At 46.2% G+C, this 19052-nt stretch overlaps 1 protein-coding gene across 6 annotated transcripts in view; it reads left to right on the top strand.

Moving 5' to 3' along the window:
* gps2 (G protein pathway suppressor 2) overlaps window positions 1–19052 on the top strand; it is a 36238-nt gene that overhangs the window by 4600 nt on the left and 12586 nt on the right. For 5 of the 6 annotated variants that reach the window (XM_063048857.1, XM_063048853.1, XM_063048855.1 and 2 more), the window contains exons 3-8: window positions 4254–4363; window positions 8071–8189; window positions 11355–11411; window positions 12141–12220; window positions 14683–14759; window positions 16249–16417. In XM_063048857.1, the coding sequence (XP_062904927.1) occupies window positions 4254–4363; window positions 8071–8189; window positions 11355–11411; window positions 12141–12220; window positions 14683–14759; window positions 16249–16417 (612 nt within the window). The remainder of the gene's footprint in view (window positions 1–4253; window positions 4364–8070; window positions 8190–11354; window positions 11412–12140; window positions 12221–14682; window positions 14760–16248; window positions 16418–19052) is intronic. The other variant, XM_063048856.1, reaches the window with a different exon arrangement.

The following is a 19052-nucleotide window of genomic DNA, read 5'->3' as shown; positions in this document are numbered from 1 at the left end:
GATGGTATATGAGGTGTTGCTCCTCCAACCTGAGTTTAACCTCATCATGGCAATAGAGGAGGCCATGTATGGACATATCTGAATGAGAATGTGAAGCAGAGTTGAAGTGGGTGGCTACCAGGAGATCCTGTCTGTTGTGGCGGACGGAGTGGAGGTGGTCGACGAAGCGGTCCCCCAATCTGCGTCGGGTTTCACTGATGTAGAGGAGGCCGCACCAGGATCACCGGTTACAATAGATGACCCCGACAGACTCACAAGTGAAGTGTTGCCTCACCTGGAAGGACTGTTTGGGGTCCTGAATGGTGGCAAGATAGGAGGTGTAGGGACAGGTGTAGCACTTACGCTTACAGGGATAAGTGCCGGGTGAGAGATCCGTGGGGATGGACGTGCGGATAAGTGAGTCGCAGAGGGATCGATCCCTGTGGAAAGCGGAGAGGGGTGGAGAGGGAAAGATGTGCTTTGTCTTTCAAATTACTGTTTTTTTCAACTACCAGCATTCTTCAAACCCTCCCCAAAGTTCTTCCTTCAGTCCTGACGAAGGGTTTTGGCCCGAAACGTCGACTAATCTTTTCAACTGATGCTGACTGATCTGCTGAATTCCTCCAGTGCATTGTGAATGTGGATATAGGAACCTTGCATTACAAAAGTACCCATGGCTCAGTGTTGTGAGGCCCTTGCTTCAATATCAAGATGAAAAGGAAAAGCTTTGGGATGGAGAGTGAGCAATTCGTGGTGTGAGGCATTACTTCTCTGAGGTCTCCGCTGGCCAGGGTCAACCACGGATGTTGCGTCTAGCTGTCTAGATACGCAAGCCAGGTCAGTACAATATGGAGAACAAGCTGTTGCCCATGTAGCAAGCTCCCCCTCTCCACACAGCTAACCAACCCAAAGGAATAGGAAAGACCGATACAGTTTGGCACCAGAAGTGTCACAGGAGTTGCCAGTCAGCGTTGAACTCAAGGTAGGACTGCCTTCGGGACTCCAGCTCTCGATTTTTCCCTCAGGGTTTACTCCCGAAGCCTAACCCATGAGTGGGTGTAGCATCAAGGCAGTGGAGGTTTGTGATCAGAGTTTTCCTCCTCGCAGAGGAGCTGACGAGCGCCATCTGCTTGAGGCAACTGGTTTTAAGGTGCCAGTAACCCGTCTGCCCCTTCTCCGGTCAGTGGAGATGGGTCTGCCCAGCTTAGTAGCTAAGCCATCCATGAAGGCCGAAAGCTGAGGCGCACGCCATTGGGAGCACTTAATAGGTAGTGGCAACTTAGCGCCATTACAACCTTGAGGAACCAAGGCAAAGGTTAATGTGTGTTAACCATAAAAGCATAGGTTAACATGCTATGCTTTTATCCTATTGATTAAAAACATCAAAAACATAGGGAGTCAAAGAGAATGACAGCACAGAAGCAGGCCCCCCCCCACCCCCGAGTCTGCTGAACCAGTACTGACCACCAGCTGCCCATTCACTCTCACTCCAGTTTATTTTTATTGTCTGCACGGTCTCATCAACAACCCCAGCCTCAACCTCTCATCGGCACAACCACTTCAATTAACCTACAGGTCAATTAAACTATCAGCCCTTGTGCCTTTGGCTTGGGCAAAGCTACGTTTGTATTTGTTCACAGGAAGAATGTACAGACGGCACTGGGGGTCAGGATTATGAGGCAGAGCTCCTACTCACTGTACCACGGTGGGATGTCGAGCACAGGGGTTGCGTCGGTAGGTGGGATTGAGATTCCACCGGAATGAAGGAGAATCCCCCTTAAAACTTAAGCTTCTCAACCTGGGGTGCATGGACTCCTCAGTGAGATGTATCAGCTAATTGAGTGGTGTCACAGCAGTAATCTCGCACTCAGTGTCAGTAAGACCAAAGAACTAATTGTAGACTTCAGAAAGTGTAAAATGAGAGAAACTGCACCAGTGTTCATCGAGGGATCAGAAGTGGAAAGGTGAGCAATTTCTAGTTCCTAGATGTCAATATCTCTGAGGATCTAACCTCGGCCCAACATATCGATGCAGCTATGAAGAAGGCACAATAGCAGTTGTATTTCATTTGGAGTTTGAGAAGATTTGGTATGTCTCCAGAGAAACTGGTAAATTTCCACAGATGTACTGTGGAGAGTATTCTAACTGGGTGAATCACAGTATGGTATGGGGGCGGTTATTACACAGGATTGAAATAAGCTGCAGAGAGTTATAAACTCAGTCAGCTCCATCACGGGCTCTAACCTCCGTCGTATCCAGAACATCTTCAAGGAGCAATGCCTCCAAAAGGTGGTGTCCATCATTAAGCACCCCACCACCCAGGTCATACCTTGTTTTCATCGGGGAGGAGGTACAGGAGCCTGAAGGCACACACTCAACGATTCAGGAACAGCTTCTTCCCCTCTGCCATCAGATTTGTGAACGGACATTGAAACCATGAACTCTCCTTCACTACTTTATTGTTTCTATTACATTGACACTAATTATTTAACATATATCTGTCACCAGCATACATTGTGAAGTTTGTTGTCTTTGTGGCAGAAGTACAATGCGATACATAATAATAGAGAAAAAACGTGAATTACAGAAAGTGAGTATATAATTATTTTTATGTATTGCATCGCACTGCTGCCACAAAGACAACAAATTGCATGATGTATGCTGATGATATTAAACCAGATTCTGGCTCTGAGTTCTGAGTTAATGGTAGGGACTCCATGGCATAAGAAAGGTTGGGAATTGCTGACTTAAATGGAACAGAGGAATTCTTAATGAGGAAGGCTGTGCAAATTCTTGTCACTGTCCCATCATTCATCAGATGATATTTGACTTGTAGTTTAATTCCACCGTAGAGTTGCAGTTCTCTTCTCTAATCCACAATCAATAAGGCTGTGTTTTTATTTTATTTTAGAGATGGACAGCACAGTGACAGGCCGCCCTGGCACAATGAGCCCCCGCCACCCAGTTAAACCAACGTAACAATTAACCTATCAACCAGTGTCTCTGTGGGCAGTGGGAGGAAACCGGAGCATCCGGAGGAAACCCCCATGGTCATGGGGAGAATGTACAGCCTCCTTGTAGACATCAGTGAGAAAGGAATCCGGGTCGTGCTGTTGTAATAGCATTATACAATACAGCTACAGTGGTCTCCGTCCCACCCAACCCTGCATCCTAGCGGGGCAGAAAGTTCCAGGATCTCACCACCATGGGAAAGTGCTTCTTCATTTTAGGCTTAAAACCTGCTCCTGATTTTAGGGCTGATCCGAACTGAGCACCTCTGTTGGTCGCTGCACAAATAAGATGCAGAAATAGACAGGGTGAGGTTCGATGACCAACAATCATTCAAACGCAGAGGGTGGTTGAGGAGCCTTCAGTTACAGTTTGCCATGTTCTTAACATAGCCTGTCAGATATAGGAGCGGAATTGGACCATTTGGCCCTTTGAGTCTGGTCCACGAATCCATCATGGCTGATTTATTCTCCCTCTCAACCCCATTCTCCTGCCTTCTCCCCGTAACCTTTGATGCCCTGACTGATCAGAAACCTGTCCACTTCTGCTTTAAATACACCGATAACTTGGCCTCCACAGCCATCCATGGCACTGAGTTCCAGAGATTTACCACCCTCTGGCTAAAGAAATTCCTCCTCATCTCTGTTCAAAAGGAATGTCCTTCCATTCTGAGGCTGTGCCTTCTGGTCCCGGACTCCCCTTCCCCACCCCAAAAAAAAGGAAACATCCTCTCTACATCCTCCTTTGTTCCATTTCAGATGAATTCCATTTCTACTGATGGTATTTCAATCCCGTCTGTCTACCCAACTCCCATCAACTGTATCCCACTGTGGAACAGCTCATAATCCTGACCCCCGGCGCTGTCTGTGTGGTATTTGCACGCTCTTCCTGTGATTAAATGGGCCTGTTGCAGAGCCATCAAATGCTTTTCTTCTGATAACCCTGTAATTGCCAGGATCATTCTTGTAAACCTCCTCTGGATCCTCTCCCATGCCAGTATATCCTTTTTTCAGATAAAGGGTCCACAACTTACATTGACTTACAATGCAGCCACCTTGAATTAAAAGCCAGCATGGCATTTGTGTCTCTTGTGGTTTTCTCCAAAGTAGTTTCTGCAGAAAGTGCGGATCTGGGGGTTTGCCATGAGTTTCCCTAGAATGGGAAAATCTGTAAACAAAGGCTTTCTGGCCTGCCCTTCCCCAAAGCAGGAGCCATTTTGCAGAGCCAAGTCTTAATTATTGATCCTGCTCCTGTGGCCGTTACAGAGGAGGAGGAGGTGGACAAGATGATGGAACAGAAGATGAGGGAGGAGCAAGAGCGGAAGAGGAAGAAAGAGATGGAGGAGAGGATGTCGCTGGAAGAGACAAAAGAACAAGTAAGTGGGGTGACGGATAGGACAGTCAGAATTCTGTTCTACCCTGTTGGAGGAGTGATGGAGTAAAGTTAAGAAGAATGCAGAAAAGATTTACCAGGATGTTGCTGAGACTCGGGGGCCAGAGTCATAAAGAGGGGTTGTGTAGCCTATGACTTTATTTCCAAGAATGTAGGAGATTAAAGGGTGATCTGATAGAGGTACGTGAATTCATAAATACATGAGAACTCCGGTATAAGGTGATCCTGCTGAAGATGGGCAACAGCTTGCTGGCAGATGCAAACCAAGAAACACGACTGAATACTCCATTAGTAGCACTTCTTCTCTGTTCAAAATTGTGGTAAACTATCACTGCAAACAATGAGGTAGTGAGCAAAGGGGAGGCTGATCCGAGGGTCGAGGCAGGTGGGTGTGAAGCTGAGGCATGATTGAGTGGCGGGAGTGAGGTTGAGGCGTGTTCAAGACGAAGTCAGGGTCAGAGATGGAGTTGGAGCGAGTAGAGTGGAGAAAAGTTGAAGCGGAGTTGTTTCAGAGCCTGTCAGCTGAAACGGGAGTGAGTTTGGATCCATCGAGGCGCCATGTCGATTTGGAATGGTTGACTATGGGCTGGAACCGGCCCAGAGCATGTCGCTGCAGCAGCGCCGGAGTGTGGGGGACAACCCGGAGTTTGCACAATTTAAACGCCGGGCCTGATGGACTGGAAAGGAAGGGTGTCGAGGTGGGGGGTGGGTCTACTCCGGGACGTTTACTCCACTCTCCTTAGCTCAGAGGCTGTGCCCTGCTCCAGGCTTACTGTCTGCAAGATTCATGGCAATTTGCCCTGCTGTGTGATGACCTGCGACTGAGGTGATGGGCTTGCTTCGGGTCTATAAACAATTTCATTCTGAACGCTGTTGCTTGCTTTTATTGTTTGCATGATGTGTTTTTTTTTCTGCGTTGGGTGTCGGTCCTTTTTTTTAATTGAGTTAATTTGGTCAAAGGTTCATTTTATGGTCAAAGTATGCATGTACTATACAATTCAGATACTCGTCCTTGCTGGCTAGCCATGAAATACAGAAAGACCATGGCAGCTGATGGAAGAAAATGCATCAACTCCCGCACCCCCCCCCCCAGCATGAAAAAGAAAAGAAACAAAACTCGCAGATCCCAAAATCCCCCGCAGAAAAAAACAGTGACGATAACAGACCCCAACCCCCTCACCCACAGGGAAAAAACAGTGATAATAACAATCCTGGCAGGGGAGAATCAGCGACTGTAAAAGTCCCTGACCGCCTCACCTGCAAAAAAAAATAAATATACTTTGAACTTTGAATCTACAGATGTTGGAAATCCAGAGTAAAACACACAAAATGCTGTAAGAACTCAGCAGGTTAGGCGGCATCTATGGAAAGGAATAAAGTGTCGATGTTTTGGGTCAGGACCATTTATCAGGACTGGAAAGGAAGGGGGAAGAAGCCAGAATAAGGTGATGGGGCTGGGGGAAGAGTACAAGCTGGCAGGTGGTCGGTTAAGCCAGGTGAGGGGGGAGATGGGTGGGTGGGGTCGAGGGATGAAGTGAAAGGCTTGGAGGTAAGAGGTGGAAAGGGTAAAGGGCTAAAAAAGAAGGAATCTGATGGGAGTGTGGACAGTGGGAGAAAGGGAAGGAGGAGGGAGGTGATAGGTGTCAGAGAAGAGGTAAGAGGGGAGCCAGGATAGGGAATGGAAGGGGGGGGGAGAGAAATTACCAGATGTTAGAGAAAATTATGCACGCAAACACACACACACACTCACACTCACCTCCCCCACCCCAAGGTTGTATCCCAGTCACTGTAACTGAAACTGCAGAGCTATTAAAGATGGCACAGTGCCGCCGAAAGTGATTCCTGTTCTGAAGGTGGCCACTGGGTGGCAGCAGTGCTGGAGTATTCCGACAGCCGGGGTGATGGCTGGGAGTCAGGGATGTTGCCGAGGCAATGCTGAGACAAGCACAAACACAAAATGCTGGGGGGACTTAGCAGGTCAGGCAGTATCTGTGGAGTAGAATAAACAGTCAACGTTTCGGGCTGAAACCAGAGCCCCCAATGTCGTGTCTCACTGAGGTAGAGAAGTCCATACCAGGAGCACTGTTATGGGCAGGGCAGAGTGGAGATTGGGAGCAAAGTGTAAACTATAACAGAACCCATTGGTAAAATCCTTCAGCTTAACCGAAGTAAAGGATGGAGGCAGAGTCAGGTATTCTCAACTGGAGAAGGGATTCTAGGTCTCGGAGCACTGAGGAAGGTCTCTTTACCACATTGATGTCTTCCTGTTTTTGTCTCTTTACGTACGATACTGTATCATCATTATCCTTATGTACTGTGAGGTGTGACGTGGACGATCATGGTCTTTCCATGGCCATGATTGTTCTTGGCAAATTTTTTTTTTACAGAAGTGATGTGCAGTGTCTTTACAAGACAGGTGTCCCCAGCCATTAGAGATTGCCTGGCGTCAGTGGTCACATAACCAGGATTTGTGATATACACCGGCTGCTCGTACGACCATCCACCACCTGCTCCCATGGTTTCACGTGACCCTGATCTGGGGGGTGGGGGTGCTGATCAGGTGCTACACCTTGCCCAAGGGTGACCTGCAGGCTAGTGGAAGGAAGGAGCATCTTACACTTCCTTTGGTAGAGATAAATCACCACCCCGACACCCAATGTACAGTATAGTTTTTTGTACAATATTGTTTTTTTCCTGTAAATGCATGCTAGAAAATGAATCTCAATGCAGTATATAGTAACATACTTTGATAACATGCATACATTGAAAATAAATTTACTTTGAACTTTGAGGGCAATTTCAATAGGGTGCCCTGGAGTGTATGGCTAATGTACTGTTCTCCAGTGCTCCGACTGCATTATCTCCAAGCCACAACCTCACCCCTTGATCCATTCATTCATCACCAATAACAATGAGACGGCCTACAGAGAAGAGGTGGAAGATCTCGAGGCCTGGTGCCAGGCAAATAACCTCTTCCTTAATGTCAGTAGGACAAAGGAGATGGTTATCGACTTCAGGAGAGCCCCCCCCCTCCACTTTTACGTCAGTGGCACAGCAGTGGAAACTGCGAGCAGTTTCAAACTCTGAGAGTGCACATCTCGCACAACCTCGCATGGTCCCAGAATACATGGTAAAGAAAACTCACCAATGCCTCCAGCATCTTGTTTGTGTTGCTCTACTTTCTGAGGAGGCTGTAGAGAGCATCCAGACGAGCTGCACCACAGTGGACAGGAAGGCTGTACAACAGTAGACAAAACTGGCCAGTGCACCAGCCTACCAGCCATCAAGGACAGATGTACAGGAGAATGGTCAGTAACATCATGAAGGCTTTCACATACCTTGGTCATGGATTGTTCCTCCACTCCCATCGGGGTGGAGGCTATGTGGCACCACACCAGGACCACCAGGTGGTTACTTTCCCCAAGCAGTAAGGCTGATCAACACCTCCACCCACTAATTCCACCACTCCTTTATTTCCTATCAGTCATCTTATGTACAGCCTAGCATCACTCTATGGACATACAATTCCACTGTGGAAAGAAGTTATATATTTATATTTATTGTGTTCTTCATCCTTTGGGATTTTTGTTGTGCTGCATCAGATCAGGAGTAACAATTATTTCATTCACCTTTATACTTGTGTGCCAGAGATGACACTAAACGTTGTTGAATCTTCCCCCACCCCACCAGATCTCCAAGATGGAACTGAAGCTGCAGAGTCTGCAGGCGGAGAAGCACCAGCTCTTCCTGCAGCTGAAGAAGGTCCTGCACGAGGAGGAAAAGCGACGGGCCAAGATGAAGGAACAGAGGTACAAAGCTTGCTTCAGCTGTTTTCTTTCTCTCTCGATGCCTAAAGAATATAGGGCGGGAGAACTTACCAGCTGCTGTTAAATATTTGCCAGATGCAAGCGCTGACCCACCACAAGTGTGATTCCTCCCTTGCAGCTTGATGAAGTTTGAGTTGAGATGTGACAGTTTCTAAACTGGAAGTCCCACTGCATCAAGTAAAATCTTACATGATCGATAATTTCCCAATCCGCCACATTGTAATTGTGCTGACTGTTGTGATTGTGATTGGTCACCGTAAGACACTGAAGCTGCTGATTTAGAAGGCTTTATTCACCACACGAGCAGGCATCATACTCTTAGGAGAGGCTCCCTGCTGCAATATTACATGACATTTTTATATGCTAAAGATCAAAGTTAACAGCAGGACTGTTCTATATTTACAATGTATCTACAAGACTTCTTTTGAATTACATATAGTTTTCAAACACCTCCATCTTCACACCCACACACCAGACGCCCAAAATGAGTGTTAATCCCCATTGACTCCAGGATTCATTCATGCATATGCAGACATCTTAGGTCAATGGGGTGTTTCATGGTTTGCAATCAACCCTAATCTGCAGCTCCAAGAACATCATTGTTCTGAGCTGCATTTTAAACTCAATCTACAATCCACGTTCAGGTTTGAAGACTGGTTGCTGTTGAAATTAATATTTGTGATGTACCATAATTCCAGAATACATCCTAACGCTGATGTAGCTGTAACTGCTACGCGACATACCACCACAGCGGCCAGCTGTAAGATTGGGTTTCAGATCCCCAGTGCAGTTTGTACATTCTACCTGTTACCATGTGGGTTTCCTGCCACAGTCCAAAGACGTATGGTTGGGGTTAGTGAGTTGTGGGCATGCCATGTTGGCGCTGGAAGCATGGCGATATTTAACCAGCACAATCTTTACTAATTTGTTTTGACAAAAATGTTGCATTTCACTGTATGTTTCAATGTACATATGACAAATAACACCAATCTATTTATCTTTCATGACCTTTACATTTCATATGTCCACCTGCTTTGCACACCTCTCCCCTACTGTTGTGATAGTTAATGGGTTAGTCACTCACATGTGGGAGGGGTTCATACATAGTTGAACAGCCTGCTTCTGGCGTCCTCATGGTCTCCCATCAACGGACTCCTTAATCCATATGCAGCTTTCACCCGTTCATACCTGAACCTTCTGTACCTTGAAAAGAGGCATGCTTCTGCACCTGTGCTCTCTGGTCCTAGACTCTCCTATCATTGGAAACATCCACCCTCTTTTGGCCTTCGATATTCAGTTGCTCTCAATGAGATCACTCCATCCCCTCCCCCTATTCTTCTAAACTCCAGTGAATATAAGATCAGAGCCATCAAATGCTATCTTTAGCCAGAGGATGGTGAATCTGTGGAATTTGTTGCCAAGTCATTTGGTATATTTAAAGTGGAGGTTCATAGGTTCTTGATTAGTCGGGATTATGGAGAAGCTAGGTGAATGGGATTGAGAGAGAAAATAAACCAGCCACGATGTAATGGCAGTGCAGATTCGATGGGCCGAATGTCCTAATTATGCTCCTATGTCTTATGGAAGGTTGCCTTGCCAGCCCTTTGCTCCATTCAAATGCATCTCTGTGATGGTAACAATTTCATATTCCCAGGTGATATGAAGAAGCTCTCAAGTTCATCGGTCTTGCTGATTAAAATAGATGTGATACAGTCTTACATTCCTCCATGTGCCTTATCAGATAGATATGTGTCTGCTGTGTCAATTAAACAGGCAGTCTTCCTTTTTAATACGACTGTACTTCCACCCCCCTCCCCCATTAGTAACTCTACTCCCTTGAGCTATTCCCTGCAAAATTAGCTTAAGGCCTCCCCAACAACTGAAACAAACTCCCTTCAAGGGCGTTAGACCCATTGTCATTCAATGCAACCAGCCTGCATGTGGCACCGAACCCAGAACTCTCACGCTCCTGTCTTAGATTTAATTATTAAATTATTTGGTTGTCAGGGTGGAGAAATGACTCTACCAAAGGAAGTGTAAGGTGTTGCTTCCCTCCGCTAGCCTGAAGGTCACCCTTGGACAAGGTGTAGCACCTGCTTAACCCGCCCCCCCCCCGATCATGGTCACATGAAGCCATGGGAGCAGGTGGTGAATGGTCATAATGGTCATGTTAGAAGCTGGTGCATATCACAAGTCCTGGTTATGTGACCATTGACAAACTGAGGAGTATTGATAATGACTGGGGTCACCATCTTGTAAAGACACTGCCCAGAAGGCAGCAATAGCAAACCATTTAAGTCAAAAAATTTGCCAAGAATAATCATGGTCATGGAAAGACCATGATCGCCTGCATCACATGACATGGTGCATAATAAACAAACTAATTATTTTATTCAGAGATACTGCATGGAGCAGGTCATTCTGACCCACCAAGCTTGCTTCACCCAGTTACACCTTTGTGACCAATTAAACCTACTAACCTGTAGGCAAGTCATTGGGTATATTTAAAGTGGAGGTTGATCATCATCGTCATCATCAGGCGCCGTGCCCAGTCTGAGCTTTGACTGCCATGGCCCACACACTCCTGTTTCAGGTCAAGTGGATCAATTCATTGGTATTCATTTCCAGTTCTCTGGCTGCTGTCTCCATCATCATTTGTCTTTGTCTTCCTCTTGCTTTCCTCCCTTCTGTCTTTCCCATAAATACCATGCATTCTAACTCCTCTTTCCTAATCACATGTCTAATGACGTTACGTTGCCTTTTTATGATCTCATACATTATTTCTCTTTTTGTGTTTGCTCTGTTCATGACATCCTCGTTAGATATTCGTTTCGTCCATGATATTCTTTGCATCCTCCTCAAAAACCACATCTCTGCTACTACAATTTGTTTCCTCTTATTACTAGATATTGTCCAACATTCTGAGCCATATAACATAACTGGATAAACGTAACATTTCAGTACTCTGAGGCGGGTTGTCATGCCTAGTTTAGTATTGGTCAGTAAACTCTTCATTCTCGTAAAAGTGTCTTTTGCCATCCCTGTTCTTCTTTTGATGTCCAAGTTGCACCTGCCATCTGATGTCACCCAGCTTCCTAAGGAGCAAAAGTTCTGAACTTGTTTTATGTCTTCCCCATTTATTCTCAGCCTGCAGATAGGATCCTCCTCCTTTTTGGATATCACCATACATTCTGTTAGACAAGGGTATGTTTTCTCCCCTGATTTATTTAATGTGTACAGTGAAACAATATTACAAAAAATAAGAGACATCTTGGGAATCAAAGTTGGTGGTGAAAACATCAGTAATTTCAGATATGCAGATGACACTGTGTTAATTGCAAGTACGGAGGAAGAACTACAAAACTTAATTGAAATAATTGTTGAAGGAAGTGCAAAAATGGAGGTTGGGATAGGTTCTTGATTAGTCAGGGTGCGAAAGGTAACGGAGAGGAAGGAAGGAGAATGGGGTTGAGAGGGATAATAAATCAGCCATGATAGAATGACAGAGCAGAATCAATGGGCCGAATGGTCTGATTATACTCCTGTGTCTTATGGTCTTTGAAATGTGGTGGGGGGGGGGGAGACCATAGCACCCAGAGGAAGCTCATAGTCATGGGGAGGATGTGGAAACTCCTTCCAGACAGCACTGGGAATCAACCCCAAATAATAGTTATACTGACCACTGTGCTACTGTGTCACCTCCGAATGAGGTGGAGAACTCAGTGGCATTTTTCTGTGGGGAACTCAACTGCCCTTCTGTGAGAGAGAGCAGTTGCATTTCTGTGGGCAATTGGCATCCTGGTGATTACCGCCTGGCTCGGATTCGTGAAGACCTCTGAGATCCAAAGGCAAATGTGGGAGAATCATGGACCCATCTCAAGCCAGTGAGCCATCACTTTAGTTACTCTTCTCTCTTGTACCTTGCGTTCCCAGTGACTTGAGCACCCTGACACAGGCAGCATACCCACAGGCTCTGGCGATCCATTCTGGCCCACATCTGATCAATGTACAAGGTAAGAGTACATCCGCCTGCTTGCCATTATCCCTCTTCCAGTGTAGCGGTGTGTGCATGTTCCTGACATCACCTCTGAATTTGCAATCTGTAATTACTTGCAGTCCCCCGCCAACCCCCTCCCCACCCCAAATCAGGGTTACGTGAAGCCATGGGAACAGGTTGTGGATGGTCGCATGAGCAGCCAGTGCATATCACAAACCCTGGATCTGTGCCAACTGATGCCAGGCATTATTGGTAATGGCTGGCATCGCCTGTCTTGGAAAGACACTTCCCCAAAAAAGGCAATGGCAAACCACTTCTGTGGAAGAATTTGCCAAGAACAATCACGTTCATGTGTAAGGCTGAATCTGGTTCACTGGTCTGGCAAGTGAGACAGAAAACTCGGACTGCAAATAAATATATTAATCATTTGTTTACAAGCAGTAAAAGTTCATCCAAACATTCATATCCCCTGAGTTAAAGATGCAACAAAACTGAATATTCAACAAACATACTTAGTTAAAAGCACTTGCAGAGCATACCTTCCTGATGGTCGTGTGCACTGCTTCCACTAAACAAAAGTGAGAGCAAACCTCTTCCACATGCTGCTCGAAATTCGACACCGCACAGCTAGCCAATGGGAAAAACGGGCAGTCTCTAAACTAACCAATCACGACAAAGCAACCTTCAACAATCAAAATAAGCCACACCCCCACATGACATCATGGCAAGACCATGACTGCCCACGTCATACGACACAGCACATAATGATGATGACAAATTGCTTGCTAATGTCCATTGTTGTTTGGAAAGCCCCTTTTTGCTGGTCTCCCTTGCTCCTTACTGCCTTTGAATCAGAATCAATTTTATTATCACCGGCCTATGTCATGAAATTTGTTGTTTGACAACAGCAGTGCAACACAATGCTTAATAACAGAAAAAAACTATCACAAATACTGTATATAGTGGGGAAAAAAAAGGTATATACAGTAGAGAGGAACAAGGTAGTGAGGTCGCCCTCATGGGTTCAATGTCCATTCAGAAATTGGATGGCAGAGGAAAAAACTGTTCCTGAATCGCTGAGTGGTGCCTTCAGGCTCCTGTACCTCCTTCCTGGTGGTAGCAATGAGAATAACGCATGACCTGGGTGATGGGGGTTCTTAATGATGGATGTCACCTTTTTCAGGCATGGCTCCTTTAAGATGTCCTGGATACCACAATGGCTAATGCCCATGAGGATGACTTAAGTTTGCTGCTCTTTGCAGCTTCTTTCGATTCTGTGCAGTAGCCCCCCCCCCATTCCAGACGGCGATGCAGCTGGTTAGAATGTTTTCCACCGTACATCTGTAGGAATTTGCAAGTGTCTTTTGTGACATACCAAATTTCTTCAGATGAGAGGGAGATGGCAGGAGGGCAGGATGGGGGGCTGAGAAGGGAATCATGTGAGAGGGATGGAGGTCATATGGCTGAAGAGGAAAGAATCTTAAAGGAGAGGGCAATAGACCATGAAGTATGGGGAAGAAGGTGAGGAAGCTGAATCTATCAGCAGTTCGTGAGGGTGGTGAAGGACAAAGAGGAGGGGTAACGATGCCAGAGAAATAAGGGAGAATGGGGTGGGGGAGGAAGAAGGGAAAAGTGTTGATCTTGATTTCCAACATCTGCAGTCTCTCTCTAGTGTGTCTGGTTGGCTATTTATTGATAATTTTACAGTTTGGTTACTACTGCTATGTGTAAAGTGTCCAGGGAGGGATAGCACCTTTGGTGTAGGGGCTTGTCATGTCCATTCTGGAGCAGCTCGTTCACCTTTGAGCCTCACCTGACGCTCAGCTCTCACCTGTTCACTTGCAACAGCGACCACACCAGTACACTGCTTTGACAGGTGGACTAAACCAGGTGTGTGTAGCCGATGGGCCGCCTACCATGGGTGAGACAGGGACATGTCTGTCCCAGTATGCAAAGTCAGCTCCGGTAGGCTGGGTGGATAAGATCCACAGTGAGGTCCAGCGGCCAGGAAGGCGGTTTCTGCAACACTCCGTTGAGAGCAAAGGGCATGTCGAGGCACAGAGACGTCACAGTCATCCACTGTAACCTGTTGTGACTAACTTTCTTGCAGGCATTCACTGTGAATACAAGGACCAAAATAGAATCGATGAAAGACCAGACTAAACAGATGTACAAGCAACCGATGTACAAAAGACAATAGAGCAAACACAAAGAGAAAGAAATAATAATAAATATCAAGAACCTGGGTAGAAGTGTCCTTGAAAGTGAGTCTGTGGGTTGTGGGAACAGTTCAGTGATGGGACGACTGAGGCATCCCCTCTGGTTCAAGATCCTGATGGTTGAGGGGTAATAACTGTCCACAAAAGTTCATCTTCTACATCCTCCCCCATCTTCTCAGAACACCCTCTGCCCTAACCCTCCATCCCAGTTGCCACAAGCAGCCGGTGTTTCACCTCACCTGTTCTCCTTTCCTTTCAGAAGGCCACGGGAGACCGGTTGGACTGCTGGGAGATCGTCCAAAGTCACAGATGTTCACCTCCGGGGCCATTGCGCAGGTGGGTTCTCTGGGCTCAGAGCCGTGGGGCGGGTGGAGGGTGCACGGTTGGGTGCTGCAAGTTTGCAGCTCCGTCCTATCCTGCTTTCAACCTTGTCTTCAGTTTCCCCGCCCCACCCTCCCCCAAAGTAGCTGCAGCCTGTCCTCCCTCATAGAGCATCAGAGCACAGTACACAGTACAGCCCCTTTGTTATGCTGACCCTTGTACCTACTCTAAGATCAATCTTACCCTTCCCTCCTACATATCTCTCTATTTTCCTATCACCCTTGTGCATATCTAAGAGTCTCTTAAAAGCCTCTAATGTATCGGTCCACCACCTCCCCTGATAACATGTTTCACACACCCACTACACTCTGTGTGGAGGGGGGGAAGCTACCTATGACATCCCCTATACTTCCCTCCAATCACCTTAAATTTATGCCCCCTCATATTAGCAATTTCCAGTCAATCTATGCCTCCTATCAGCTTGTACACCTCTTTCAAGTCACCTTTCAACCTTCTACACTCCAAGAAAAAAAATCACGATTTCACTCAGCCTATCCTCATAAGACATGCTCTTCAATCTATGCAGCATCTAAGTGTGGTCTAACCAGGGTCTTACAGAGCTACAACATTACCTTGCGGCTCTTAGACTCAATCCTCTGACTTATCTATCCTAATGTCTTTCAAAAGTTCCAGCACATCCTCTTTCTTAAAGTTGACATGTTCTAGCAGATCAGCATGTTTTATGCTGCCCTCGTGGACATCAAGCAGATAAATATAGAGCAGTACAGGCCCTTCATTGTGCTGACCTTTAACAAGCTCCAAGATCAATTTAACCCTCCCCTTCTACATAGCCTCCATTTTTCATTCATCCACATGTTACGTTTGGTGGCGGGGTGGAGATACATCTCTACCAGAGGAGGTGCTCCTTCCCTCCGCTAGCTTGCAGGTCACCTTGGGCAAGGTGTAGCGCCTGCTTAGCACCCCCCCCCGCCCCCGATCAGGGTTGGTGAAGTAATGGGAGTAGATGGTGGATGGTCGTATGAGCAGCTGGTGCATATCACAAGTCCTGGTTATGCGAACACTGACACCAGGCAGATAGTCTCTGAACAGTATTGATAATGGCTGGGGTCTTTGTCATCGCCTTCCTCCGGGCAGTATCTTCAAGATGGGTGAGGGCATTCCACTGCGTGTGGAGTGCATCGACTTCTGAATGGTACTATATAAATGTGGTGATCCGGCACCTGTGTTTCTATTGGTTGTACAGCAAACAGAGAATGTTCAGGAGAAAGAGATGTGCAAAAAATGCTGGAGACAGATTTTAAAAGTCTCCATCCCACTCTCGTATTGGTTTGCCTACTCTGCCTCTCTCTCTCCCCCTCCCCCATCTGCTCTCCTTCCTTCTGCCCCATTCTGCTTCTCATTGCCCTTCCCTCTGTCTGTCTGTCTCTCCTCTTGCCCGTTCTCCACCCCCCACCCCATCTCACACTTGTGTTTGTCTCTCCAGAATCGTGCATTCACGGCACAGGCTGGGTTCACAACAGCACAGAGTGACCATGCTCAGTATCAGACTGGCCAAGCAGGACATAGCAGTTACCCTGTTAACCAGACACAGCATGGACCGCCTTATGGACCAGGACAGGCTGTGACTTATACCAGCAGCCAACAGCTTCGAGGTGAGACAACTGCGAAGCACACACAGTCCATTATACATTGGTGTCTTGTACACTGTAACTTATAGTGTTTATGTCAGAGAGCACTCGGTAAACGCACTCCTCGCGCACATTTACAGGCACGTGCAAACGTAGCCTTGTCATTCTGCCGCCGTTGTGCTGAGTGTGTGCACTTCAAGGTCTTCCCCGGTATTTCCTCAGAATCGGTCCTAAACCAAGCTGATGCACTGGGGTTGCCTTTATGCTGCCTTTCCCGCCACACACTTTAGAAATGCGGCTGTGTAGATTTGTGTATGTTGTTTGTATACTGTATTTAATGTAGATACTTGTTTATTTTGTAAAATGTTTGTTACTACATTGTGAGGTGCAGCATGTTATGATTCATTTGTAGTCTTTAGTTAACTTTGGTAATTAAAGATGGTGTGCCCTGGTGCCTAATAAAACAGGGCTCTTTGCCTTCAGTGAGAGGAGAAAGATGGGGACTGCCAGGAGTTCACACTGGACAAAAATTAGTACGGAGCAATTGTAGTGTTTCTTGTAGCTTTAGCAGTTTTAACACAGAACATAGACGAGTACAGTATAGGAACAGGCCATTCGGCCCACAATGTTGTGCCGATCCAGCTAAAAGGTAAATCAGAAACACCCAAACACTAATCCCTCCTACCTACACCACGTCCTTATCCCTCCATTTTCCTCACATCCATGTGTCTATCCAAACGTCTCTTAACAGTCCCTAATGTATTTGCCTCTACCACCATACCAGGCAGTGCATTCCAGACATCCACCACTCTCTGAGTAAAAAATCTTACCCCTCACATCCCCTTTGAGCCTGCCCCCTCTCACCTTCAATGCATGCCCTCTGGTATTAAACATTTCTACCTTGGAAAAATATACTCCCTGTCTGCTCTATCTATGCCTCTCATAATCTTATAAACTTCCATCAGACGCCCCCCCCCCCCCCCAACCTCTGGCACTCCAGAAAAAACATCCCAAGTTTATCCAGCCTCTCTTGATAGTATGCCCTCTAAACCAGGTGGCATCTTCCCCTCTCCAATCAGATTTCTGAATGGACGTTGAACCCATGAATACTACCTCACTACTTTATTTCTTATTTTTTGCACCAGTAATTTAATTTAGCTATTTTATATATGTATATATAAAATTACTGTAATTAATGTTTTTCTGTTATGTATTGCAATGTACTGCTGCAAAGTCAAAAAAATTTCACAACATATGCCAGCGATAAATAGTCCATGCCAACCGAGAGCTAGTCCCCATTTGCAAGCACCTGGTACATATCCCTCTCAACCTTTCCTTTCCAACATTGTAACGCTATCCACCTGTACCAATTCTTCTGGCAGATTGTTCCATGTACTGAAGACAGAGAGACACAACCCTCAAGTCCCCTTTAAGTCTCCCTCTCACCTTAAAAACCTATGCTCCTTGTTTTAGTTCCCTTTCTCTGGGGGACAAAGATAATGACCACCTACCCTCTCCATCCTAAATAAGGTCAGCCTCCTCCTTTCCAGGGAAAACAGCCCCAGCCTATCCAGGCACAAGAAAGATTATAGATAGCAAAATCCTTCAATTTCGAGTTTAATTATCATTCAACTATACATGGAGTACCCATGAATACAGCCCAAATGAAACGGTGTTACTCCAGGGCCAAGGTGCAACACATGGTACCAATGGTCATACACAGCACATAGCACATATAAGATATCAGCAACCACATATCAGATATCAGTAAGATGCAGTCACACAAAAAATATATGGTCCAAGACCCTGAGTCTTATGAATATTGCAGCAGTCTGCAATCGAACACAATATGGCTTGTCTTCTGCCAAGTGAACACTGGGGGGGGCAGCACTAACTCCGTGCCACACCACCTCTGTTGGAGCCTGTCTCCTGGGCAGCTATAAACAGGCGGCACCATGGCTTGAGGCCTAGTCCTTGCTATTACCGAGGCCACGCAACTCCCCTGCCGTCCGCCAATATATCAATGAATTGGACTTGCAGCATTTCACTTTAACGGTGTCCAACGGGTTCTTGCGATTAGAAAAAGAGCGATCACTTGCACACCTTCTTGGTGCACCAACACCTCTCTGGCGCAGGTAGCAGCACGATCCGAACCAAGTCCAGCTCCTTCAGTTTCAGTGTGTTACCTTCTGTGTTTACCTTGGGCAACGCACACAAAATGCTGAAGGAACTCATCAGGTCAGGCAGCATCTATGGAGGGAAATAAACAGTTGAAGTTTCTGATTGAGATGTCAATTGTTTATTCCCCTCTATAAATACAACCTGATCTGCTGAGTTCCTCCAGCATTTTGTATGTGGGTATCCCCCAGACTATCCAGTTTCTCCTCAGCCCACCAGTCCCAATAATGTCCTCAGTGAGAGTTCAAAGTAAATTTATTGTCTAAGTACATTTATGTCACCATCTATAACCTTTAGATTCATTTTCTTGTGGGCATACTCAATAAATCTATAGAGTAATAACCATAACAGTATCAATGAAAGACCGCCCAACTTGAGCTTTCAACCAGAGTGCAGAAGACAAAAAGAAAGAAATAATAAGTAAATAAGCAATAAGTATTGAGAACATGAGTGCTTGAAAGTGAGTGCATTGGTTGTGGGA

Source organism: Mobula hypostoma, chromosome 5 (assembly GCF_963921235.1).
Source record: "Mobula hypostoma chromosome 5, sMobHyp1.1, whole genome shotgun sequence".
In the NCBI taxonomy this organism is placed as follows: domain Eukaryota; kingdom Metazoa; phylum Chordata; class Chondrichthyes; order Myliobatiformes; family Myliobatidae; genus Mobula; species Mobula hypostoma.
Note: the sequence above shows the minus strand (reverse complement) of the source record. Positions and strands in the feature narration are given on the sequence as shown.